Source organism: Pezoporus occidentalis, unplaced genomic scaffold (assembly GCF_034315485.1).
Source record: "Pezoporus occidentalis ecotype Australia unplaced genomic scaffold, CSIRO_AGI_Poc_V1 ctg310, whole genome shotgun sequence".
Taxonomy (NCBI): domain Eukaryota; kingdom Metazoa; phylum Chordata; class Aves; order Psittaciformes; family Psittacidae; genus Pezoporus; species Pezoporus occidentalis.
In genome coordinates, this window is record NW_026915053.1 from 89,756 (window position 1) to 114,355 (window position 24,600).

General features: G+C 60.2%; 1 protein-coding gene and 1 long non-coding RNA gene across 2 annotated transcripts; one reads left to right on the top strand and one right to left on the bottom strand.

Annotated features, from left to right (window-relative positions):
- The first annotated feature begins 1,952 nt into the window (after positions 1 to 1,952).
- LOC134168468 (uncharacterized) lies at positions 1,953 to 4,244 on the top strand. The gene is made up of 2 exons (XR_009966565.1): positions 1,953 to 2,456; positions 2,637 to 4,244. It is a non-coding gene; the product is annotated as an uncharacterized LOC134168468 (long non-coding RNA).
- A 997-nt stretch (positions 4,245 to 5,241) lies between these two features.
- On the bottom strand, positions 5,242 to 17,305 carry LOC134168469 (nuclear receptor ROR-beta-like). The gene is made up of 10 exons (XM_062628180.1): positions 17,109 to 17,305; positions 10,404 to 10,489; positions 10,163 to 10,304; positions 9,201 to 9,614; positions 8,726 to 8,847; positions 8,288 to 8,420; positions 6,866 to 6,973; positions 6,462 to 6,572; positions 6,193 to 6,305; positions 5,242 to 5,704 (listed from the first exon to the last, which is right to left on the bottom strand). The coding sequence occupies exons 1-10, from the start codon at positions 17,113 to 17,115 to the stop codon at positions 5,543 to 5,545; spliced, it is 1,398 nt and encodes a 465-aa protein (XP_062484164.1). The 5' UTR covers positions 17,116 to 17,305; the 3' UTR covers positions 5,242 to 5,542.
- Positions 17,306 to 24,600: the final 7,295 nt, after the last annotated feature.

A 24,600-nucleotide genomic window follows, 5' to 3' on the forward strand; every position in this document is an offset into this window, starting at 1 on the left:
GGGGCTGCTGCCACCGTGCTGGCGGTCTGGGCACACAGGGGGTTTGGGACAGGGTGCAGCACCCTCAGGGGACGCACCAGCACCGAGCTGCTCCTGAGCCACGTGCGGGCTCCATCTCCAACAGCGTTACAGCAGCCAGCAGCCAGCTCTCACCACGGCTTGGCTCCAGGGTTAGTTACAGCAGTTCAGAGGATCATTACATTATGTCTGAGCAAACGCTGAGGCCTTCACACCCCAAGTCTGCAAAGTGTCCCTAAAATACAGGTCTTGGGGCTCGCTGCTTGTGTTCAGCCCCAGCTTTGCTGAGGTTTGCTCCCCAAAACAGGCACAGGCAGTGGCACTGGCTGCAGTACGGGCCAGCTGGGCGGATGTTTTGGGAGGCCTCCTGTCTCCATCCGTTGAGAAACATCATCCAGGGAGACCTTAGAGCAGCTCCAGTGCCTAAAGGGGCTGCAGGAAACCTGGAGGGGGGCTTGGGACAAGGGACAAGGGACTGGCTTGAACCTGCCAGAGGGGAGACTGAGATGAGCTCTGAGGCAGAAGCTCTTCCGTGTGAGGGTGCTGAGGTGCTGGCACAGGGTGCCCAGAGAAGCTGTGGCTGCCCCATCCCTGGCAGTGTTCAAGGGCAGGTTGGACACAGGGGCTTGGAGCAAGCTGCTCCAGTGGAAGGGGTCCCTGCCCGTGGCACTGGATGAGCTTTAAGATCCCTTCCAGCCTAAACCATTCCATTATCACAGACACGCGGGGAATATTCCAGCTATAAACCAGTAGAGGTCACTCCGCCCCAGTAAATCCAGCGCTGCTGGAGACGTGTGGCCAACAGCAGAGATGAGGCAGTGGGGGGAAGGTGATGGACAGTGGGATGGCAAAACCCAAGGACGGGGATATCGGCTACCCAGAGCACCCCAATGCAGGCAGCTCCCGTCCTCGCTGTGCTCCATGTGGGACGGACACACTCGGGTGGTCCCATCCTGCTGCTGCTTGGTGTTTGGTGTTCCAGGGTCCTGCAGAGCCCGTTCGTCCGCTGCTGTTAACAGTGGAACTGAAAGTTCATTTTCCACAAACACGGTTGAAGGAGTAGCTTTTTGCAAGGATTTTTAAAGCAGATTTCCCGAGTTTTATTGATTTCATTAAACTTAAATAAATTGAGCTGACTTCGTTTTATTTAGTTCTTTGCTTTGCTTTAAAAAAATAGAAATTACAATCTTACACGATGAGCTCATGGCGAAAATGTGTTCGTTGCTGTTCCCATCTCTTGGTAGCAGCCAGGTTTTATCCCGCGATATAGAAACTCTGCACGTGGGACCCGTGAGGAGGACGTGTGCTGATCCTGGGCACGGCAGAACAGCACCGTTGTGGAGCTGGTGAGGTGAGGCCGAGGATTTACTGAGCCTGCAAGTTACCTGCAGGTACAAGGATTCCTTCGCATTGCTCTGCTCCACAGCTCCAAACAGCTCCCAACAGATCCTGATGGTGCTGAGGGACTCAGCTGCTCTGGATTTGCACAGGGAGTGTGCCCCCAGGTGAGGCAGAGGGGAATCAGGATGAGCTTTGCATGCTTAATACCCAGAGGTACCTTTGAACTGTCTGCATCCTGATGGAGAGGAGTCCTCGCATTGCAGTCCTAGCATCCTTTTATCCGGGGCGTGCATCTTCCTTCCCTCCCTCCTGGGCCTGGGCACTGTTTGAATCCATGTACCCTCTGGCCCAGAATGGGTCCCCAGCACAGCCAGGTGCTTGGTGCTGCTTGAACAGGTTTCCTAGATGAAGTCCCTCCTGGATCTTGGGTCTCCCTTGGAATGCTCTGGCTGGAGGATGATGCACAGTGCTTGGGAAGCACTTGCAAGGGCTCTGAACCCATGGCAGACAAACCCCACCTCTTCCCCTGCTCACACCAGCGTGTGCCTGCCTTTAAGTGAACCAAGAACCGTCGAATCCCAGCCTGGTTTGGGTTGAAGGGACCTCAAAGCTCACCCAGCTCCAACCCCTGCCACGGGCAGGGACATCTTCCACTAGAGCAGCTTGCTCCAACCACTCTCACCCTTGGCTAGAGTCTGGAATCCCAGTCACTGTTCCCAACATTATTCATTTTGTTACCTGCTAAAACAGACTTTATTTCAATTCCTGTGAATTCTGTGCAGTACACATCGCTAAACCTATAGAACACACCTCAAAACGAAAGGGTTGGGTTGGTTGTTTCTTTTGTCCATACATTATATTACTTTTTATTGAATGTCATCCAAAATCCAGACAACACCTTTGTCCTTAAATAAACGTTTCTCCCTCCCCTGCCCTCCCTTCCAAGCTGACTGGTCCGAAAGAGGACGTTTTATTTAGTTCTTTGCTTTGCTTTAAAAAAATAGAAATTACAATCTTACACGACAGAACATTCCATGAGAACAGAAGCATCTGCCTACATCTAAAAACAGTTCCAGAAAACCTGTTGGTATCTACAGGTAGGTGGGTGTGGAGGGTGCTGAACGGAAAGAAAAGTGGTTTCCATTCCTTCCTTTCATTCATAGAGATAAAAAAAGAACATAAAACCGACCGAAACTTTAGATAGTTTTCTCTTTTGCACCAACATTCACAAGAATATATTATATATATATATATATTTTATCCATTTTTATACACAGTGTGAGGGTTCTGGAGGTGGAAATGCACACTCAGCTAAACTGCCAGAGCGAACAAACACAAAATGCATCTGTGTCTGGACAAGAGCCATCCCTGGCGCTGAGGCTGCCCCGCTCACAGGAACCACCGGACATCACAGGTCAGCGCGATGGCAACGACCCCGAGACACCAAGGACCCGAAGCTGGGGGGCTGGGGGCTCCCATCCATCATCTCCCCCAGCCCCACGCAGCTCCGGTGCAGGGAGAGTGGAAATCTCCCTTTTCCAGGCAATTTCTACCCAGGGTTTTCCATTCGCTCCTTCCCTACAAGCTCGATGCCTGCCTCTGCAGAGCCACTGCTCTCGGTGGCACAGGGCGAGCGTGAGGGACCTTGGCACAGCCACCGTGGCTGAAAGCAGGGGCTGCAGCCCCAGAGGTGCTCCGGGGGTCCCTGTCACCCCTTCCAACGCGTGCCACCCGTGCCAGGCAGGAGACAAGTCGGTTCCTGTAAAGAGAACTTCAAAGTGCAGGTTCCCACAGTTTGGCAGGTTGAGTTACACACGTTTAATGCTTCGAGTCTTCCCAAGATTCCCCATAGGAATCCCTTATTGCTCAGAATCCCGAATCTCTCCCGTGAGGTGGGTGCTGTGGCAAGGGCTCCGTCTTCTCCCGATTTAAGGTGCTTTCTTGGTTTCTTTGCCAGATGAAATGAGAACAGTGACATTGACCATTGGTGCATGTTGGCTGACGGATGCTGAGGACATAAATAAAGGTGTGTGTGCTTCCCCCCCCCCAAGCATTTCAAACCACCCGAGGCTGTTTCCTCCAAGGGAGTGCTGCTGTCCTGCAGAAACAGGGGGCAAGACCCCCTTCCTCAAAGCACATTGGTCTTCTTGAGTGCTTTTCCCTGCAGAGAGGAGCCAGGAAGCGAACGGTGCTGTCAGAAATGATGCTTCAGGAAAAGGCACAACCCTCTAGATGAACAAGGCAGTGCTGACTTCTCACTCCTCTCCAAGCCTTTAGGATCCAAGAGGGTCAGGAAACAAGCACGGTGCATCCCCACCCCGGCGAACACTGCACTGGAGAACAACACATTGGCACTCAGCATCAGCAACCTTCACCAGGGACCTGGGCTCCAGTGCCTTTGGGAGGAGAAACAAGGCTGACCAACTCCAATATGCTCTGAGAAGCAGTTCAGACAGTGGTTAGCAAAACCAGAAAGCACAGGGCTGTATGTGGTGGGTGGCAGCTGCCAGGGAATAGCACGGTCCCTAAATTTTCTCTGCCTTATACCAAAGCAAAAATCCCATTGGTTTCCTGGTGAGCCTTTCCTGGTTAAGGTTGGTCCACGGTTTTCCATAGGTCTTTAAACTGAAAACATGAATATCCCCTACATGGCTAAGAAAGCTGCTCGCTTAGTTTAAGGGATGCAGTTATGGAACTGAAGGTCTTCGGCTCACACTTGGAGATGATCTGAGCTGCCAGAGGACAGCGTTGGACGCACGAGGAATCAACGTGAAGCAGGGATGGGGCTTGGGATTTTAGCCCTTTGTCAGCAGAAACGGGGGCTGCCTCAGAGCAGGTTTTTTCCCTATAGCTTTTGGCATTTGCTGTAGGACAAACAGGAACAGGGACAGAAAAACCATGTGCAGAGCCTGGCCATGGAGTCCCTCAAGTGTCCCTGCCGGCTGTGGGCTATCGCAGCATCACCCCTTCTTCACCTTCTGAGCCTCCCAAGCTCAGAGCAGCAGGTCCTGACCACTCCAGGGAAGGAATAAGGACCTTTCACTTCCCCTTGACCCCAATGGGCAGTTTCTCCTCCTAAAAAGCTCCCAGGTCCTGCTAAATAGAGAACAAGCCCCAACATAACAGAGCTCCTTGGAGTGAAAGCCTGAGTCCAGCTCAACCTGCAACAGCAGCCATGGCCATGCTTCCAATGGTCCCAGCGTGGGAACTGGGGACCTGGCTGTGGGCTGGGCAGAGGAAAGGCCACAAAACCTCCTCTGGGTGCTGAGCTGTGGGTCTCGATAAGAGAGCCAGCACCAAAAGAGCCCCTGCCTGCTCCGACGCGCAGTCAGGCACCGAGCCCCTGTGCCTGCATCCCTGCCTGCAGCTGCCTCCCCGGGTGCAGCAGCCACAGTCCCAAGGGCAAAGCCCCTCCTCGGAAAGCACTTGGGATGCAGAAAGGTGGCAGGAGGCGGGTGGATGTGCCGGATCAGCTCCAAGCACCAGCTGGATGGGCGTTTGGGAGAATGCCGCGACGGAGGGCATGGAGACCTGCAGAGCTCGCCTCCTTCATGGGAAAATCCTGTGCTAAATCCCACCCTGAGCCACAGCCAAGCTCCTGAGGTCATCCCATGTCCTATGGGCTCACTGCACCCGTGGGAGAAGGAATAAAGCAAAGGCTCTGCCTTCACCCTCTCTTTGGCTCCAGGTGGGAGCCCAAAGCTGCCGCCACCGACCTGGCTCACTCCCGGCCAGCCAGGTCTGCGTTGCCCCTTCTTTATCCCACGCCTTGTGTTTGGGTAATAAAAAAATAAAATAAAATAAAAACAATACTTAAAAGTAAAAAATAAAACCCAGGGGTGGAGAAAGCAGCCAGGACAGCGGGCAGGGCCGTGCCGCTCCCTCCTCCTGTGCTGCCTGGAGGAGCCGGTCCCTTACCACTGCCAGGAGCATCTCCTCTCCCGAGCAGGGATTTCACATTCATTTCACTGGTATGGCAAAGTCCGTTTGCTTTTTCCTTCAAGGTGCTTTACATTCAAGAGCTATCGCAATCCACAGCGAGGAAAATGGGGCTGGGATATACCCCAGCCCCCGGGGTTCTCTTGAGTTTGATTATTTGACTTAAATAAACTTCCCCAAACCTCTGAAGTTTAGTTTGCTTCCAAGTTCTGGGGAACTCGAAGAGGGCCGGTGGCTCCCAGCTTTAGCTCTCCCGTGGGTCACTGTACTGCAGCTCCGAGTTGAAGACCTCCTTATAGAGGGGTGGGAAGTTCATGGCAGTCTCCGGGTGCAGGAGACGGAAAAACTCCAGCTTGTCCAAGTGCAGGTTGCAAATGGTCTTCATCAAGGGCAGCTTGGAAACCATCTGCAGGGAAAGGAGGAGCTGGTGGCCATGGGGGTCCTGGTTAAGATCCTTTCCCTTGGGGACAAGCAGGTGGGTTTGGGGACCACTGGCACCGTGCACAACTTCCACCGTTGGGCAGCCTGGCAGCAGTGTGGCTTTGCCTCCCAACCCACATCTTTCTGCAGGACAACCAGACCCAAGGAGCCCTCAATGTCCCACTCTCCATCCCAGCTCCATCCTGCCCAAAGCGTTCCTGAACTGGCTCCTTTTGCTCCAAACACCCGCTGCCCGACACACTGCCAGGTCCAGTGGCACGGGGCTGCCTGCGGTGAGGATGCCTCTGCCTGCACTGCAACGGAGATGCAGGGCCTGTGCAAAGGGAAATTCTCCTTCCACAGGTCCCAGGGCTCACTGCCCATGCGTGGCTCATGAGCTCCAGCACAGCCACCTCCACCAGTTGAGACGCCTCCCCTTGCCCCAACCTGGCTCCATGCATGCATCACCACTACCTTCGAGAGCTTGTCCTCAGCGGAGTGTTTCTTCTGGATCTCGTGCTGCAGGGCCACGTAGATCTTGTCCTGGAGCTTCTGCACCTTCTTGGACTCGGTCAGCCAGGGCCGATCTGCAGGAGACAGCAGGTCAGAAACAGCACGGGGGTCTCCCCCAGCCTCCTTCCTTTAAGTCACCCACCAAGGAAGCAGCACTGAGATGTATGGGTGCTCTCTCCCCAGCTTTGGCACGAGGCACCCCCCTCCCCGGCTGCAGGGTCCCCCCATACCCGGGGAGAGCAGGACGGCGGCGGTGAAGAGGGCGAGCTCCTCATCCGATAGCTGCAGGCGGCACAGGGTCCTCCCCAGCTCAAAGACGGCACCGATGAGGTCGTCACAGCCTGATGGGGGACAGCAGGGAAGAGGGGGACGTCACCCCCGGCAGCACCCGAGGCTCGGAAAGCTTTCGGAAGATGAGATGGGTGAAGGGGGGTCCCCAGCATCGCGGGGCTTCAGACCAGGGCAGAAAGCGCGTCCCAACCACGGCGCACGTCAACCCCATCCCAACGGGAGTGTGGGGGGCAAACGCAGCAGGGTCTCACCCGCCCAGCCATGGGGATGCTGCTTTTCACCCAGCCCTGTCCGGGTGGCAGAAGGAGAGGAAAAGGGGAGGAGAGCCCTGAGAGGCTCTTACCGAGGGACTTGAACATCTGCATGCCTCCAAACTTCCCCTCGAAGAGCACGGTGTTGTTCAAGGGGTTGAAGGCGCGGATCATGCGGATCAGGAGCACCTCGAGGCAACCTGACATAGGCAGAGAGAGCGCAGACAAGGGCAGGGGGTTTCCATCATCCCAGGACCAAATATAAGGCAGAAGAAAGCCCGCAGGGCAGGTTTGAAGTCCATTCCCAAGAGCAGAATGATGATTTCCAATAAATCCCAGTTGGGGGGGTTGGTTTTTGGGGTGTTTTTTTTATGTTTAGGTTTCCAATCGTGACCACAATATTTCACCAAAGGGAAATAAGATCCATCATTTGCAGCCGGCCAGAGAGATCCATCAAGGTCGTGGTGGAGCACCGAAAGGGGAAGAGGGTGAAAACAAAAGACATGGAAAGGAAATGGAAGGGAGAAAGGAAAGGATGAGTTAAACTCCAGTGCGTCGGGCATGGCCAGCTCTGGCTTTGGGATACAGCACCCTGCCGGGATGCTGGCACATGTCTCCCTCTGCCCTTAGCTCCCCAGCCCTCAACACTTAGGAACTAGGAGGGTTTCCATTGTTTTAGGCATGTGGGGGCTTTTGCACATTGAGCTCCCTGGCCAGGCAGACTGGGGGGACACGGGTGTGCGCTGCTGTTGTCCTCCTCTCCCCAGTGTCTTGCCAGGAGAAGAGGCCAATCCTTTCCTCTTCTCCCTCCCAGCACAGCTTGTCCTGGTGGGAAACCAAGTGTGCTCATTTCCATCCCAGGTTCTGAGGGACATTTACTTGAGGGTGCCCCTGGAGAAAAGGCTCTGCCTGGAGTGGCCGCTCCTCACATCCCTCTCTATCCCATCACCTTTAAACACGACCTTCAACTCCTTCTAGCCCAGCACCTGCTCCCCAGGCACTGATTTTAAGCCAGGAGGCAACCAGGGTGGAGGAGAGATCCTGAAAGGCAAGCACTAGCCAAGAGGAAAGATGGGATATACATATCCTTCTAGTGCCTAAAGGGACTGCAGGAAACCTGGAGAGGGGCTTGGGACAAGGGCCTGTAGGGACAGACCAAGGGGAATGGCTTGAACCTGCCAGAGGGGAGACTGAGATGAGCTCTTAGGCAGAAGCTCTTCACTGGGAGGGTGCTGAGGTGCTGGCACAGGGTGCCCAGAGAAGCTGTGGCTGCCCCATCCCTGGCAGTGCCCAAGGCCAGGTTGGACACAGGGGCTTGGAGCAAGCTGCTCCAGTGGAAGGGGTTCCTGCCCGTGGCAGGGCTTGGAGCTGGAGGAGCTTTAAGGTCCCTTCCAACATAAATCATTCAGTGATGATTCTATGATGAGCCTTTGGCCGCTGCTTGGGAGAGTTTTCGGGGTCATGAGGGGTCTGGCAGGGACAGGAGAGGGGCACGGCGGGGGCGCTGCTCTTACCGGCTTTCAGGAGGATGATTTGGTCGTTCTGGCAGAGCTCCATGAAGCCGTCGATGCGCTTGGCGAACTCCACCACGTACTGGATGGCGTTGGAGATCTGCAGCGAGCACTGCTGCCACATGGCCTCGCAGCTCTGCCGGAGAGCGGGCACAGCCCTTAGGGCTCCATCACCCCATCACCCCATCCACTGCCCCCCCCCATCCCACTGCACGGGGCAGGGAAGGGACCCAGGCCATCCGTGGTGGGTGCTGGCATGAGGACACCCAGGATGTGACTGCCACCGCATCCGCCTTCCAGTATTGGGCTTCAGCAGATCCTGGAGCAGTGATTGACCCTCCTCATCCTCCCCACCCTCACCCCTGCCTCAGCACAGCAGTGGCCCTTGCTGGGGGCTGCTGCAGCACTGGGGAGCCGTGGGGGCCACAGAGCAGTGCTCACCTTGCTCTGCAGAGCACGGACCTCCTCGGGGGAGTAGAGGCTCCACGCCAGGCGCTTGAGCTCCTCTGTTGTGTACTGGCACGTCTCCAGGTGGGACTTCACCACGTTCTGGGCCACCCGGTCTGCAAGGTGAGGGCAGTGCGGGGTGAGCCCCGGGGACCCCCAAGCCTCACACCCCAACACCGTCCTCTCCTGGGTCCTCCTTATGGGAGCTGCTGGGGCTGGAGGGGCTCATGCGTGGTGTGCCGGGGGTATGAGGACAGATGGGGCTGTTCCCAGAGCTCAGCCTGGAGGAGGGATGCGCTCGGGGCTGCTCTGAGAGCCGAGGCTGGGTCGGTGGCTTGTTGTGACCGTGCCCAGCACAATGTGGGCACCCAGGGCTGGATTCGTACTGGAAGGTGCCCGGGGCTGCAGCCAGCACCATGCCCAGGGCTGCACACCCCAAGCGTGCCCGGCCTCGCGCACCAACACTCACCGATCTCGAGGACGGAGATATCGGCCGCCAGCTGAGCACCCTCCAGCGCGCCGTGCGCGAACAGGGCTGGCTCCAGCATCAGCTCGTAGATGGACTCCTGCTTGATGAGCGTGGCATCGGCCACATCCAGGCTGGACTGGTCGGGCGAGGGCTGCGCCGAGGCGAGCAGGTCGAGGTTGTAGTAGGTGCTGCTGCCATCGGGGGTGAGGGGGAAGTCGAAGAGGAGCCCGTCCGACAGCGTGGAGATGTCGTCCAGGTCCGAGAGCCCGCTGCTGACGCTGGTGGTGTAGACGCGGCTCAGAGGCTCAGGCTCATCTTTGGTGCCCCCGCTCTGCTCCTGGCTCTGCTGGTGCTTCTGCACCTCGGCGTAGAGGCTGTCCCGCTGCTTCTTTGACATGCGGCCAAACTTCACCGCTGCCGGGGGGAGAGAGCAGCATCAGGGCGGCTTCCACCCCGCAGAGCATCAGCCGGGACCACCCCCTGCCCTGGGATGGGTCGTGGCTCCCGGAGGCGTGCGTGGTTCCATAGAATCACAGAATCATGGGAGTGGGTTGGGTTGAAGGGACCTTAAAGCTCCTCCAGCTCCAACCCCTGCCACGGGCAGGGACCCCTTCCACTGGAGCAGCTTGCTCCAAGCCCCTGTGTCCAACCTGGCCTTGAACACTGCCAGGGATGGGGCAGCCACAGCTTCTCTGGGCACCCTGTGCCAGCTAACCCACGTCACCTCGTCTCCACGCTGTGTGAACACTTGCAGGGCCGGTGCCTGCAGCCCTGCCCTGGGCAGCCTGTTCCAATGCCTGAGCACCCTCTGGGGCAGGAATTGTTCCTCAGCTCCACCTAAACCTGCCCTGGTGCAGCTTGAGGCCGTTTCCTCTTGTCCCATCCCTTGTTCCTTGGGAGCAGAGCCCAGCCCCACCTCACCACCACAAGGAGGAGGGGGAAGGCGCTGGGGCAGGACTCACCATCGCGGGACATGCCGAGCGCCAGGCATTTCTGCAGGCGGCAGTGCTGGCAGCGGTTGCGGTTGGTGCGGTCGATCAGGCAGTTCCGCTGCCGGGAGCAGGAGTAGCTGGCGTTGTTCTGCTGGCTCCTCCGGAAAAATCCCTGCACGGGACAGGGATGGGTTGGGAAAGCGCCCGGCGAGACACCAACCCCATGGCCCCGCACCCGCCGGCTCCCATCTCCGGGCAGCCCCGGGCTCACCTTGCAGCCTTCGCAGGTGATAACGCCATAGTGGATCCCTGAGGATTTGTCTCCGCAGATCTTGCACGGGATCACCTCGATTTGGGCTGCGGCGGAGGGGAAAAGGAGGGGAAACCACGGTGTTAATGACGGTCACCACTGAACTGAGGGAGGGAGATGCCCTCCCGCTGGGACACGGGGGGAAACTGAGGCACGAGAGCCGGAACTGCTGCAGCTCAGCCCTTCCCGCAAGGATGCTTGGGCATCAGAGAGAGCCTTCACAGGGTGTGGGGTGCCCCCAGCTGCTCCACCAGACTCTCCAGCAAGAGACAGGCAGAAAAGCCTTTTGATCTACAAGGGTGTTTGGGGACCAATCTGCCTGGGACCCCGTTTTGGAACCATTCCCCTTATTTTTCAGTGTGAGCACACTGAGGGGCACCCAGGACAGGGACATCCTTGGCACAGGCACCATCCCCATCCCCTGGCTCTCCTCATAGAGGTCTGGCCCAAGCAGAGGGTCCAGGGGCCCCGTTGCCCCCCTGCCAGCTCCTCCTAAACCCAGGACTGATGCAGCCATCACCAGCTCAAGGTCCCGGTCCCCTTCCCCCCGCAAATCCTCTTCCCTCCCGCTTCTGCTTCGCTGGCACTGAGCTGCTAATAGGCTTCGTCCTCCTCATTTTCCAGCTGCCCCAGATCTGGGCTGCCTCTGCCCGCCCCACACACACCGGGAGGGGGGGCGTGGGGCACCCCCGGGACTCGTACGTGCCTCTCAGCATCTCTGCACCCTCTAATCCCTGCTCCAGCACCAGCCGGGCTCATCCTGGCATCGCTTTCGAGGGTGCTGGGCAGCCACACCAAAATAACCCCCGCAGCCAGATTATGGTTGTTTCAAATCTCCTGGGCCTGTGCAAATCCCCAGCTCGGGTAATTCCCTTCTGCCTCTCTTCTCCCCTGGGAATGACCGGTTCTGGTCGTGGTTGGAGGCTGCTCCTGCGAGTGACAGCCCCAGTGCAGGGCCAGCACCGCCTGCACCTGGCTGTGTCCTGGGGTCCCTCCTGGGCTCTGGAGCCAACCGTCACCCCTAGGAGCTGAGAAGAAGCCCTGACTGCTCAAGGAGAGGCTGGGCTGGGTCACCCAAGCCTCGCTGGGCAGTGGCTGCCGTCGGTCCCCCAGCCACAGCGGGGAAGGACTCATCACAAGTCTGAGTGTGAGCAGAGGGATGGATCCCTCCTCCATCACTGCTCAGCTCCTGCCCCAAATGCACTGGGTGATTTTGGGGTTCACCCCTTCCTCCTCAGGCTGCCAAGCTGAGCTCCCAGGACTGCGTTTTGTCCCTCCCCAGCCCAAGGGGGTCACATCCCACCCTGTCCCTCCTCTGCCTGCGCCTCTGCTGTAGTCTTGGGCCTGGGGCAGCAGAGATGACTCCCCCCCGCAGGGTGGCCAGGGCACCACCACAGCCACACCAGTCCCAGCACCCCCAACTGCACCGGCATTGCAGCCCAGGCTCAGCCCTTTGGGAGGCACCAGGAGGGTGACGTGTGGCCACCCCCATCTCACCACCCAGCTCTGATGGCTGAGAGCCCCCCCCCCCAGCTCCCTGGCCCCTGCCACCACCTTCCCCCGTGCTGCTGCCGAGGGCTGCAACCCCCAAACCACGGCGGCCACCGCGCACCCCCGCAGCCGGGGATGGGCTGGAGGCGGTGGCACTTCGGGGGGCACTGGGTGATGCTGGTGCTGCTGCCACCCCCAGCAGGAAGCGGCGTCGGTTCCTTATGCAATGTAATTGCAGGCGCGGGTGAGGCACCGCGGTGACACCGCACCCTCACGCCCGCGGCCGATACTGCCGGACCCCGCAATTACCGGCACCACGCGCCCGCACCACAGCAGGAGCGAGCGTGGCCCTGGCACCCACAGCACCCAATGAGCACGGACCCCAAAACCCGCTCACAACGATGCCAACGCTGTCCCCATAGCCCTGGTCCTGGCAGAGGGGACTCCCCTAAGAGCCCCCTGTAGCCAGCGCGGCAGAGCTCAGGGTACAGGGGGCGATGTTGTTCTGGCTCCTCCGGAGCCGAGCATCACCCCTGGGTGCTGTGAAGCAGAAGCCCCTGCTGCTCGCTGGGTGCCCGCAGCCTTTGGGGCTCTAATTAGCATCCTGCTAATTACACATTGTGCTGCCAGCGGCACCTGACCCGCTCCTAAGACGTTCGCCCCACATAACCGCCGTGGGGCTGCGGCCGTAACCCCGGCGCGGTGGCAATTACAGCCCAGAACAGCGTTTCATTGACGCTCTGTTTGTAAGCACTGCGTGAATCACGGTGCCAGCTCCCTCAGTGTCCCCTCATGCCGTGGCCACATGGTCCCTGGGGTGGCCAAAGACCACCCTTAGGCAAACCCAGCAGCAGAGGGAGGGATGTGAGTGCTGGTGGGGTGCTCTCCGCATCCCCTAAATCTCACATCGCAGCAAACCCCAAACACCAGGCACAGCTCCCCCCCTCCCCCGTGCCTCAGTTTCCCCACTGGAGCTGGGCTAAAACAGGGCAGCAGGGGATAAAACAAAAGGGTTAAAAGGAATAAACTCTTGTCTTCAGCCGGCAATTAAATTGTCCCTGCCGCGGCATTTGCTCTCCTCCCACTGTAAATGCTTCTTGCCCAACTCCTGGCCCTTATGTAAGTGGCACCGTGGCACCGTCCAGCCACCAGCTCGGCTCTGATGGTGACAACCGGCCCCTGGTCCAGTGGCCCTGTGGCTGGAGCCATCCTGTCCCACTGACACACTTTCTGCCCGTGGTCCCATGCGCTTGTGTAACACCGCAGCCGTTAACCCTTCCCATGGCCACACTGGGATGGAGCCGCGGCTGCATCCTGACCTCCCGCCCTGCGGATGGGACCTTTGGGGCATTTTGGGGGTGATGCCTCAGCCTGGGGACACCCGTTTGCTGCCCCGAGCTGTGGGTCTCTGTGGAGGATGCAGGTCCATCCTTGCGTGGTCCCCTGCCACCCCCTTGCCTCCCATGACAGACACCCTCCTCTCCATCACCTCCACATCCTCTTGCACACCAAAACATGACAGGCCCTGCCCGATCTGACCACGGGGGTCTGGACCCTCTCTTTGTGGTGCAGCAGCCATGAGCGGCCCCATCTTCCTCCTCCTCCCTATCCTTCCCCTCAGCTGTTATGATCTCACTGCTGAGGGGGGTCTCCCCAAAGCCCTCAGCACCCTACCGAGCCCTGGGACGTGCTGCGAGGAGCTGCCCCTGACTCCAGCCAACTCAATGGGGACTGGGTGTCCCTTGGCTGAGGGGGGAGGACTCCTGCGGGATGGAAAAAATGGTGGGGGGCACCAGCAGGTCCCTTCAAAGCCTCTGCACACACCCCTGAGAGCCCATATCCCCTCCAACCCATGGGGCTGGGGTCAGGATACAGCCACGGGAACAAACCCATGCCCGGGCCCCCGGTGCCCCTTGCTGGGGAGCCCCGTTCTGGGTGTTTTGGAAGGGGTTCTGTGGCCATCCCTGCCTCAAATCCCCCCTTGGCTGCCGTGGCCAGAGCAGGGCCGGCAGCTTCCCCAGTGCCCTGGCTCATTACCCAGTGAACCTGCTGGGAAAGTAGGTCTGTGCCCCATCCTGCTGCCGCGATCGATGCTGCAGGACGGGCACCTCCGGTAATTAACAGCAGCCCCGCAGCCCTCCCTCACCCCCCAACCCCAGCCAGGGCACTGGGATGCTCTGATGCTCCATCACCACCATCCTGTCCCCTCTGGCTCAGCATCCCCACCCCTGCACCCAGAGCAGGGGGAGGAGGACGGTTCCAGGCTGCACAGGGACACTCAGGGACCCATGGGGACAGCAGGGACCCACGATGCCATCCCACATCTCCATCCCTGCCCCAAAACCTAGCTCTGCTCCTTCATCCCCTGCAGCAGCCTCTGCCCCGGTTGCTGCTCCCCACTGCACCCACCTTCAGGAGCCTCTGTGCTTCCCCACAGCAATTAGGCACCGTTGTATTTCGGGAATGGTTGGCCGTGGGGTAAAGGAGGTGCAGAAGGAATGAGTGAGTGAATAAAGGGAATGATCATCCCTTTACATCTGCTGCTGGGTTTGCTTTTAAACAGGCTCCCGCACTGCAGCACCCCGCAACCGATGCTAGCAAATCCCATCCCCATCCATGCACCCTGCGGGTAACCCCAGCTGGGCTGGGGCTGTTTGCAGCCAAAGCTCCGGCTCCAGAGGCACCGGCAGCACCGGGGCTGTGCGGGCAGGAAGGAAAACGGGAATTACCCAACTCCAGCCCGGCGCTGGGTGATGCTGGACGATGCTGGACGTGGGAACCGGTTCCTGCATACATTAGCACCGATGTCCTGGAAACTTCGGGCTCAGCTGCTCACTCCCTGCCCCGGTGACCCCATGGCCACGCAGCTACCCCCAAGGAGCCGTTTGTTTCCTGTCCTGTGGTGCAGTGCATGTCCCCAGCTTGGAAGCTTCCCACAGCAAGCATCTCGCTCCAGGCAGCAGCAGGCGATGAGGGTCCGCACGGCCACCTTGCTCCTGCCCTGGCTGCACTGGTTCATTGCCTCACCCGCTGCACAGCACGGCACCAAGGCCACTGGTGCAGGGTCCAGCCCTCTGCACGTTGTCTGGCACAGGAGGCAAAGGTGCCAGTGGTGGGGATGAGGACCTGCAGTCAGCGTGGGGTGTGCAGAAACTGGGCTGTGGTGGGAGAAACCTCTGGCTCCACAGCTGAATCAGGGGGAATTATCTCCATGAGGCTAAATAAAGGCACTGAGAGGGGCTCTGCTCACCACATCCAATAAACCAAGTGTGATGGAGACATCAGCAGCTCTTTAAATAGCCACTGCCAAGTTCAAAGTTAAACGTGACAGGGAGGAGGGACAGGCAGGGATGCTGCCAGCACAGCCCTGGCCAAGCTGGAGGGTAAACCCATAAGGAAAGGACCAACATCTCCCCATCACTTTGCTCTCCCCCTCCATGTGCTGCTGCTCCCCAGGGTTATCGGGGTCAAGGATCCCAAATGCTACCTGGATCCCACAGGACCCCCACACTGCCGATGGCCACCTTTCTCCTCCAACCTTCTTTTTGGGAACTGAAGGGCATGGACATCCCCATCCCATGGTACCCAGGACGGGTGCAGCCGTCGTCGTGCCGGGCATCCTCGCCCGCGCCAGCGTGTGCACGCTACCGAAACGGGCAGGGAAGCTCCTCCTCCACCCTCTCTGATTTTTCCAATGACAGATCTAGGTCACTAGGACAAGTCGGGAAGGCAGCCGAGCCACCGCACGCTCCGAGCCACGCCGCTTGCAAAACAAGCGAGCGGGAGGGCTGGAAACCCTATAGGATTATACAAGGCAAAGCCTCTCGCCCGGCCCTGGCGCAGCCGCCGTGCGGGGAAGGACAAGAGCAAGGAGCTGCTGTGGTCCCTGGGGGAAAGGGGCAGAGCCGTGGCCCTTTGTGGGGGAGAAAACGGAGATTGAATCCATTTGGGCATCGTCACCAAACGTGGCACTTGGGCGAGAGATGGGGACCCTGCGCCAGGCAGGACTGCGGGAAAAACACCTGATGGGGGGAAATGGCGTGAAATCAACGGGGGTGGGGGGCTTAATCTGGGGCAACACGCAGGAATTTGGGGGGCAGGAAAGACATTTATATAAAGGAAAAGTTCACCCAGCTGCTAATTAAACCCAGCGCTGGCTGTGTAAGTGCTACATAGGAGCCGGTGTTATCCGCCAGGCAGGTGTTAATGCTGCCCTCCATACTAATAAAGGTGAAATCCCGGCATGTCATGGGGTGGGAAGGGGATATGGGGGCTCACCTCACCCTGGCCCCACCGTGACATGAGAGTGCGGCGGGTGGCAGAGTCGCAGCACCCACAGCCGCACCAGGAGGGAGGAAACCCCATATGAGGAGCTTCAAGATGTATGTCCTAGTACATACAACCCCCAAAATGAGCCATTTATGCACACGCACCCCCAAAATACACCTAAGGAGGTGCAGAAACGGGTCCTGGTGGGGTGAAGGGCTCGGGCATGGTGGGTGATGATGGAAAACAGGGATGGAAATCCCACCCTGGGGTGCGAGGTCCCAGCCGTGCTCCCAGCAGCTCCACCAGGCACGGGCATGGGATGCACTGGGTCCGGCCACCACTGCGTCACCATCACCGGGCCCGGTGGATCATCCCGCCGGAGCCTTCCTCCCTCCCTCCCTCCCTCCTCCTCCCAACCGCCTGCTTTGCAAAGCGGAGGGATGAAAAGTAGGAATCGTCTTTATCAGAACGGCTGAATCCAGGCAGGCACGGGCGCCACTCACCCCTTTCCCTGGACAAGGGGCAGCCAAAATCGCGGCTGGCTTTCCCCTCTCTCTCCGGCGGCACCGGCCCGGCCCCAAACCACCCCCAAAGCAACGGGAAGGGGGAAAAAGGGGGGAAAAACAACCATAAATCCAGCCCTGGTGGGAGCAACATATTGGAGAGGAGATTAAGGGGTTTAGTGCGAGGAAAAGCTTAAGAGCGGGTTTAAGCCGGCGTCGGAAAGCGAAGCAAAACAAACAATTTCATTCCTAATGAAGGGGGGAGCGGGACAGAACCCGGCGGGACTCACGCGGGTCCCCCCCCTGTCCGCGGCGGGGCTGATGCGGGTCCCCCCCGTGCCCCACCGGGGACAACTTTTGCCGCTGCCTCCCCGCAGCCGCCCCCCGCTCTCCCCGCACTCACCTCGCATCGTGGCCAGCGGCGCTCAGGACCGCGCCGGGGGGCGCATGGGGCGGCACCGGGGGTCCCTGCGGCGGGGCGGGGAGCGGCGGCACCGATGGGGAGGGCGGGGGGGGACACCGGGAGGCACCGGGCGGCTCTGGCACCTGCCCCTCCGCCGCGCCGCTGACCCACTTCTGCCCGAGCATGCGGCCGTTCACATGACGAGCCCGCTCCGCCCCCCCCAAATCGGTTTCACTTCCAGCCCCACCTCCTGCCCTTCCTCCTCCTCCTCCTCCTCCTCTTCTCCTCTTCTCTTCGTCTTCCCCCCCCCCGTCCCCACCGCTCCCATCGGGCCGGTGCTCGGCGCTGCTCACGGGCACTGCCCGGGGTCCGCTCGCCCCGGGCTGGGAGGGGGGACACGGCTCTGGGACCTTGGGGGGGGGTGCTCGGCGCTGCCCGCCCCTGGGAGGGCGCTGCCGGTGCCGGTCCTGCCCCGGCTCGCCCAGGCACGGGGCCCGCTGCGTGTCCCGCTGAATCACTTCGCCCTTGCGCGGCTCCGCTGCTCCCCACCGGGTGCCCTGCTCGGCTCTGGGACCCCACAACCCGGCGGGATAGGGCCGGGGGGGACGGGGCCGGGGGGGCAAGAAGGTGCAGACACCCGGCTCTGGGGGGATGTGGGAAGCGTGGAGACCCCCCGAGCAGCCCCACCATGACCCAACATCAGGGTGCGGATGCTGAGGTCCAAGGGGTGTCTGGCCAGGTCTGCGTGCACACAGTGTGCAGGGGAAGCAGTGGGAGGGTTTGGAGCTCTCCAAGAGCTATTGCCACCCCATCCTTTGGGATGGGATTCACACAGAAGGCTTTGGGGCCTGGGGTTGTATCCTCTGGGTGCTCCAACAAGCTGCTGTGATAAATGTAGAGAAATGATGGCTCTGGACCGTGAAAGGAGGTATTGTGCTGCAATGTCAAGGTCTCAGCATGGACAGAGCAGTAAGGCTGGGATTTGTGGGGAAACTCTTGCACCAGGTCAGCAGAGACCCATGGTGCCACACCATAGGAGGGGAGGTGGTTGGTCTGTGTCATGGGCTCAGAGTGCGAGGGGTGCCTTTGAGTGATGCTGCTGAGCACCCAGGGATCATACAATGGTTTGGTTTGGAAGGGACCTTAAAACATGTAGTTCCAGTCCCCTAATGCCTGGATCCTGGGGATGGTAGTAATGGCCTGGAGATGTGCTGTCTGTGGAGGGGGCATCCACTATGAACACGGATAGAGTGCTGAGGCGCTGACACAGGGTGCCCAGAGAAGCTGTGGCTGCCCCATCCCTGGCAGTGTTCAAAGCCAGGTTGGACACAGGGGCTCGGAGCAAGCTGCTCCAGGGCAGGGGTTGGAGCTGGAGGAGCTTTAAGGTCCCTTCAACCCAACCCATTCTGTGATTCTATGATTCTATGGAGATAGAAATGGTACCCACCACCACCATCACACGTGGCGTGTCTCCCAGGCCTCCCCTGCCCTTGCACATGGGCTCCGCAGATCCCCCACAGCCCCAAACCCTTCAATTCAACCATTTAAGCGCGGCTGAAGGAGGTGACTTCAACCCGCGTCCATCCCCAAGCCCGGGGCTGAGCCGGGCGGGTGGCAGAGGGGCTCCCCCCGCTCTCGGAGCCATCCTCCCGCACTGGCAGCGGCAGAGGGACAGCGGCGCTGAGCCGCGGTGGCAGCCGGTGCGCTCCCACCCGTGTGCGAGCTGCGTCCCGCTCTGCCCCGCAGCGGGAGCGGGGGCCGCGCCGCGCTCCAGTGCTGCTGCCTGATGTGATCTCGCTGATGGCGGCTGGGGACGGGCCCGCTGCTGTCGCCGGTCGGGTTCGCTCCTTCCCTCCCTGCTTTCCGCCCGTCTCCCCCCCCCCGCCGCGCTCCGCATGGATGCGCACATGGACGGGACGCGGGCCGACGGCTCGCCTCGGTCCTCCCCGGCTCCGCTTCCAGCACGGTGCGGCGGGCGCAGCTCCAGGCTCAGCCTGCAATCCCAGCCCGGCTCCCACCGCCACCGCTCCCGTGAGCCCGCTGCCTGTCACCGGAGGTCACGGCCGCTGCCTGAAGGAGGTCACCCTCATTAGCCCCGTTTCACTGATGGGGAAACTGAGACCGGGAGCAATGCGGGGACTCTCTGGGGCCCTGGCGAGCTCGCCCCTCCCACCGGGCGGTCGCCAGCTCGCCCAGCACGGCCCCGGTTGCCAATGTTGGGACAGCCTTGGCCAAACCGTGCCAGAGCGAGAGCGAAAATACACCCTGAGCAACCCACAGGTGTTACACAAATGGCACCAACCACACCTGCAGTGAGCAATGCCGGACCCACGCACGCTCCGACACTGACTCCTTAACCCTTCACACCGTGGAATTCCTGGGGACAAGGAGATGCTGTGGGGTCACGTAAGCGGGAGCAGCCTGTGGGCGCTGCGGGTCTGGGACTCAGCCCCCTGGTTTGGGGGGCACAGGAGTGGAGGTGTGAGGTTACAGCAGAGCAGAACCCCCTTTGTCTTGTCCAATGTCTCACCCTGCGGACTCAGCTTTAAACTGGGGTCCTGGACCCAGCAAAGCCAGAACTGAGGTGGAGGCAGGTCAGCGGTGGTGACAGTTGAGTCCTTGGTGTAACATTTGCTCCAAAGAGAGGAGCAGCCTCCCCTCTGCTTGCCCAGGGCTGGTTTGGAAGTGGCAGCACTGGAGGTCACTGAACCACTCCTAAATGTCTCCCTCTCCACACAGTGTGGTGTGGAACCTGGTGCTGCCGCTCTCGCAGCCAGTTGGTGCAGAGATACTGACCCCAGCATCGACTGGTGCCGTTCCCAGTGATGGAAAAGCAGTGGGGCCAGTGGGGCCAGAGCTGCTGTTTGGTGCCAGGGTGCTGCCAGGGTCGGGCTCAGTGCCGGGGACCTGCCCCTGCCCCTGCCCGGGTGATGCCAGGGGACGTGTCCAGCGGGGCTGGATCCAGCCCATTGCGGTGGCACCAGCAGCCCCACGTATCAGCAGCACAGGAAGGAGATGGCCCCTGGGAATGGACAAGGAAAAAAAACCTCTGGCACCCTGTGATGGTCCAGCCCTTCTCCTTCCACTCCTCCCTGGCCCAGCCTCGCTGCTGACTGCCGTCAGGGCCAGGACAGATGCTGGGTGCTGCCAGCCCGTGGCCACCTCAAAGTGGCAACCACCGGCACAGCTCCACTGCCAGCATTGACCCAATCAGCCCCTGGCTGGCCTGGAGGTGAGCAGGAATCTGGGATGACACCACTGCACTTTAATCACTGTTTGCTCTCTCTCACGCCCCACCCAGCGAGAGGGGAACCAGCATCACCCCATCCTGCACCCGCAGACTTGGTGACCACCAGACTCCCATCGGGGCTGGACTGGGCTGCCCTGTGCCCGCTCAGCCTTGGCACAGCCACGGGCAATGGCCACTGCGGTGGCTCTGCCGTGGGCTCCCTGCCATGGGCACTGCCAGGTCGCTTCTCCTCACTGTGACTCAGTTTCCCGTTGGGAAGGGCTGACCTGCCTGGCTGGGAGCAGGTCACGGGGTGAACCCACTGATGGGGGCCACAGCGTTGGTGCCCCCAAACCTCATCTTTGGGTGCCAGGACAGGGATATGTCCCAAGGCAGCCCCAACCCCAAGGCCGGGTGAGTGTCCTGTCCCCCAGTGCCAGGGGTGCAGGCAGCAGGAACAGGGCGGCTGCAGGGGAGCTGTGGTGGTTGCAGCTACCAAGCGCCAATGTGTCACTGGCTGTGGGGTTAACACCATGGAGAACCCCGCCACTCTGTCCTCTCCATGGCACCGGTGCCACCCTTCTTCCCAACCCTGCTGCCAGAGTGCTCCAGTGGCACAGAATGAGGGTTCCCCCATTGCACTGGATGGGGCCAGTGCCATAGACCCCTCAGATCCCTCAGACCCCTCAGACCATGGGGGCCAGACATGGCTTTGCTGCCTGTGCCAGCCCCTGCCCGCTGCTGGATCTGGCATGGTGCTGGGCACGTGGACCTGCAGAAGCAGTGTGAGTCAGTGCCCCACGGCACTCGTTATGCAAAGGCCGTGCTGTGGGGCTGGGGCACACAGTGGGTGCTGCCTGGGCACACAGGGCAGGTGAGTGGTGCAAAGGGGGAAACCGAGGCAGCAGTGGGGGCGCATCTAACCCACCATCCCCGTGGGGCTGTCCCTGTGCCCAGTGGGGCCAGGGGCTGTGGGTCTGGTGTAACCAGAGCCCCCGGGCTGGCCTGACCCGCTCACGTAACGCCTGCCTGGCACTTATGCAATAGCCGCTGCCATAAGGGACACCCAACGCCGCAGCAATTACCTGCCCCTTCGTCAGAGGCGACGCGGGATAATGAGGCTAATTGGAGCCGTGGCCATGGAGCTGCCGCTGGGCCAGGGAAGGGGCGTTCGGCCTCACCCAGCACCCCAAGGGTGGCCCCAAGCAATTAGCGCTGCTGAGCCTTCGTTAGGTGCTGGGGGGGGGTGAGGAGGGCAGTGTCTGTGGGTGCCTGTGGGGTGGGATGGAGCATCCCGGTGGCATTGCCAGCCCCATCCCAGCAGCCTGCAGCACAGTGAGGGGCAGTGTGCTGGGTACCCTACAACATCCGCCCTGGGGGGGGGGGGGTCCTCCGGGGATGCTCAGCCTCCACCGACCCCATCATCCCGCTCATCACCCCTCTGGCCTCTGTGGGGTCCCCGGAGGAGGTTGGGGGCTAAAGGCAGCGTGTGCCCAGGGCCAGGCTGCAGAGCCCTGGCACCGCTCCTTGCACAGATGATGCCTGCAGGAGGGTCCTGCCCGCTCCCCCCCCCCTAGCCTTGTGTGGGTCCCAGCCACCCCGAGTACTCAGCCTGGGGGCAGATCCCCAGGCATCCCCCGGCTTCGGCTCCGCACCAGCTCGGGGCACCGCGCGGTGCTGCCGAATCTCCAGCGTCGTAATTAGGAGATAAACAGGGAAGGGGCAGGCTTCATATCCCACCCGCTCCCCCTGGGACAGATAAAAGCAGAGCGGGGGGGGGGGCATGATGGGGCCTTTTTTTCCCCCTTGTTTCTGCTGAATCAAACAGTTTTCCTCCTGCTTAGAAGATTTCCCTGCTCCCCCGCGCCCCCCCCCCCCCCCCGCTCCCGCCTTAATGAGGTTTTGCTCTAAAAGTCTCCGAGCCTCCACCGTGGCCTTGAGTTAATCTCCAGGTACCTTCAAAGCCGGGTTCTTCCTGCCCCCCCCCCCCTCCATCCATCCCCCTTCGCCTCCATCTTTTTGAACTTGCCAGCCACAAAAATACCGAGTTTCATGTGATGCTGCAGGCAAGGGGGAACCACGGGGTGGGGGGACATGGAACCTAGGGATGGAGAAGGGATGGGGGGTCCCCAGGGGTAGAAAAGCAGCCTGCCTTTGGGGGGAGTTTAAATTAGGGTGAAAAGGGGCCGTTTTGGGGTATTTTTCACCCTAAACTAGGATATTGTGGAAGTAACAGTCCTTGATCTGCTGAGGTGGTGGCCAGAGCCCTCTTCGGCACTGACAGCGGTCCAGGGACTGGTGACACCGGGGCATCACCGCTTGCTCAACCCTGAACGCAGCAGGTCCTAAACCCCAGCGAGGGGAGAAGTGGGGCTGAAACACCCAAGTTGGTCGAGCACGGGGGGTGCTGCACCCACCCAACCATGCTCATGCTGCTTGGCTTCCTCCTCCTGCCCATTGTGCCCTTACCTGGGCGTCCCGCTCCAGAGCCGATCTGGAGGCTTTAGCACAAGTTAATCTCATCAATCCCTTAATTCCAGGGACCGAAATAGGAAAGATCAGTAGGTCAGTGGGAAAAGCTCTTGGCCAAAGTTAACGTTAATGCGGAGAGAGGGCGAGAGGAAGAGCGGGGCAGAGAAAAGCACCCAGGGATCTGCTCCGGTCACGGCGAATCCTGCTGGGAAGCGGTTTTGGGGATGCAGAGCACCGATGGGGCAGGGAGTCTCTGAGCGGAGGGAAGCTGTTCTCCCCCTCCCACCCAAACAACGTCCCCAGGATGACTTCGCTGCAGTTTAAATGCCGGCCTCCAGAGGCGAGGTTTCCTCTCACCCCGCTGCGCTGCCGAGCGGCTCTAATTAGGGCTTGGCAGGCTCCAGCCTCAGCCCTGAAGCACCTTTTTGGCTGCTGCTCTGGAAAAAGCCTTGCCAGAGGACTCAGCTTTTAATGCAGCCAAAGCCCAGGTGAGCTCCCACCGCTGCCTGCCTCGCCTGGGCATGGAATCGTGGAACCACAGAACCCCCTGGGTTGGAAAAGCCCTTTGAGCTCATCCAGTCCAACCATTCCCAGCACTGCCAAGGCCACCCCTGACCCATGGCACTGAGGCCTCGTCTCCACGCTCTGTGAACACTTGCAGGGACGGTGACTGCAGCCCTGCCCTGGGCAGCCTGTTCCAATGCCTGAGCACCCTCTGGGGCAGGAATTGTTCCTCAGCTCCATCTAAACCTGCCCTGGTGCAGCTTGAGGCCGTTTCCTCTTGTCCCATCCCTTGTTCCTTGGGAGCAGAGCCCAGCCCCTCCTGGCTCCATCATCCTCTCAGGCACTTGTAGGGAGCCATCAGGTCCCCCCTGAGCCTTCTCTTCTCCATCTGAACCCCCCAGGTCCCTCAGCCGTTCCCCATCACACTTGGGCTCCAGGCCCTGCTCCAGCTCCATTGCCCTCCTCTGCCCCACTCCAGCACCTCAATGTCTCTCTTGCAGTGAGGGCCCCAGAACCGAACACAGGATTCAAGGTGCAGCCTCACCAGTGCCCAGCACAGGGGCACAATCCCTGCCCTGGCCCTGCTGCTGCACTGGTGCTGATCCAGGCCAGGATGCTGGGGGCTTCCTGGCTGCCTGGGCACAAGCTGCTCATGTTCAGCTCCATCAACCAGCCCCCCCAGCTCCTTTCCCATGAGCAGTTTCCAGCCGCTCTTCCCCAAGCCTGGAGCATTCCATAGGGTTGATGTGGCCCAAATGCAGGACCCAGCACTTTGCCTTCTTGAACCTCAACCCATTGGCCACAGCCCATGGATCCAGCCTGTCCAGATCCCCCTGCAGAGCCTCTGCAGGTCCCAGCCCCAGCTATGGCCCTGTGGGCAAGACCCCACAGCTCTGCAGTGCTGATGCATCCCGAGAGGGACCAGCCCGGAGCCTTTCCTGCGTTCCTGGCTGCTTTCCCCTGGGCTGGGTGCTTTCGGGCAATAATATCGCTATGGGAGCAGTTTCCTTAAATCCATCTTTGTTACCGCAAGCAGCTTAGCGCCAGGAACGCTCTTCCGCCCTGTTCTTTTAATACGATCCCAGCTTAGCAAAGCCCCAGGCTTAGCCACTGCCCCTGCAGTGCAAGTGAGGAGAATTAAATAATATGAAAGCAGAAAACAAAGAGCTCTGCTCGATTTAAGCAGCTGGAGGGAGGGGGTCATGGGCTCTGCCCTGTACTGGGGTTACCTGGGGAGGGAGATGCTCAGGTGGAGGATACAGGCTGTGGCCCCTCCAGGATGCGGGT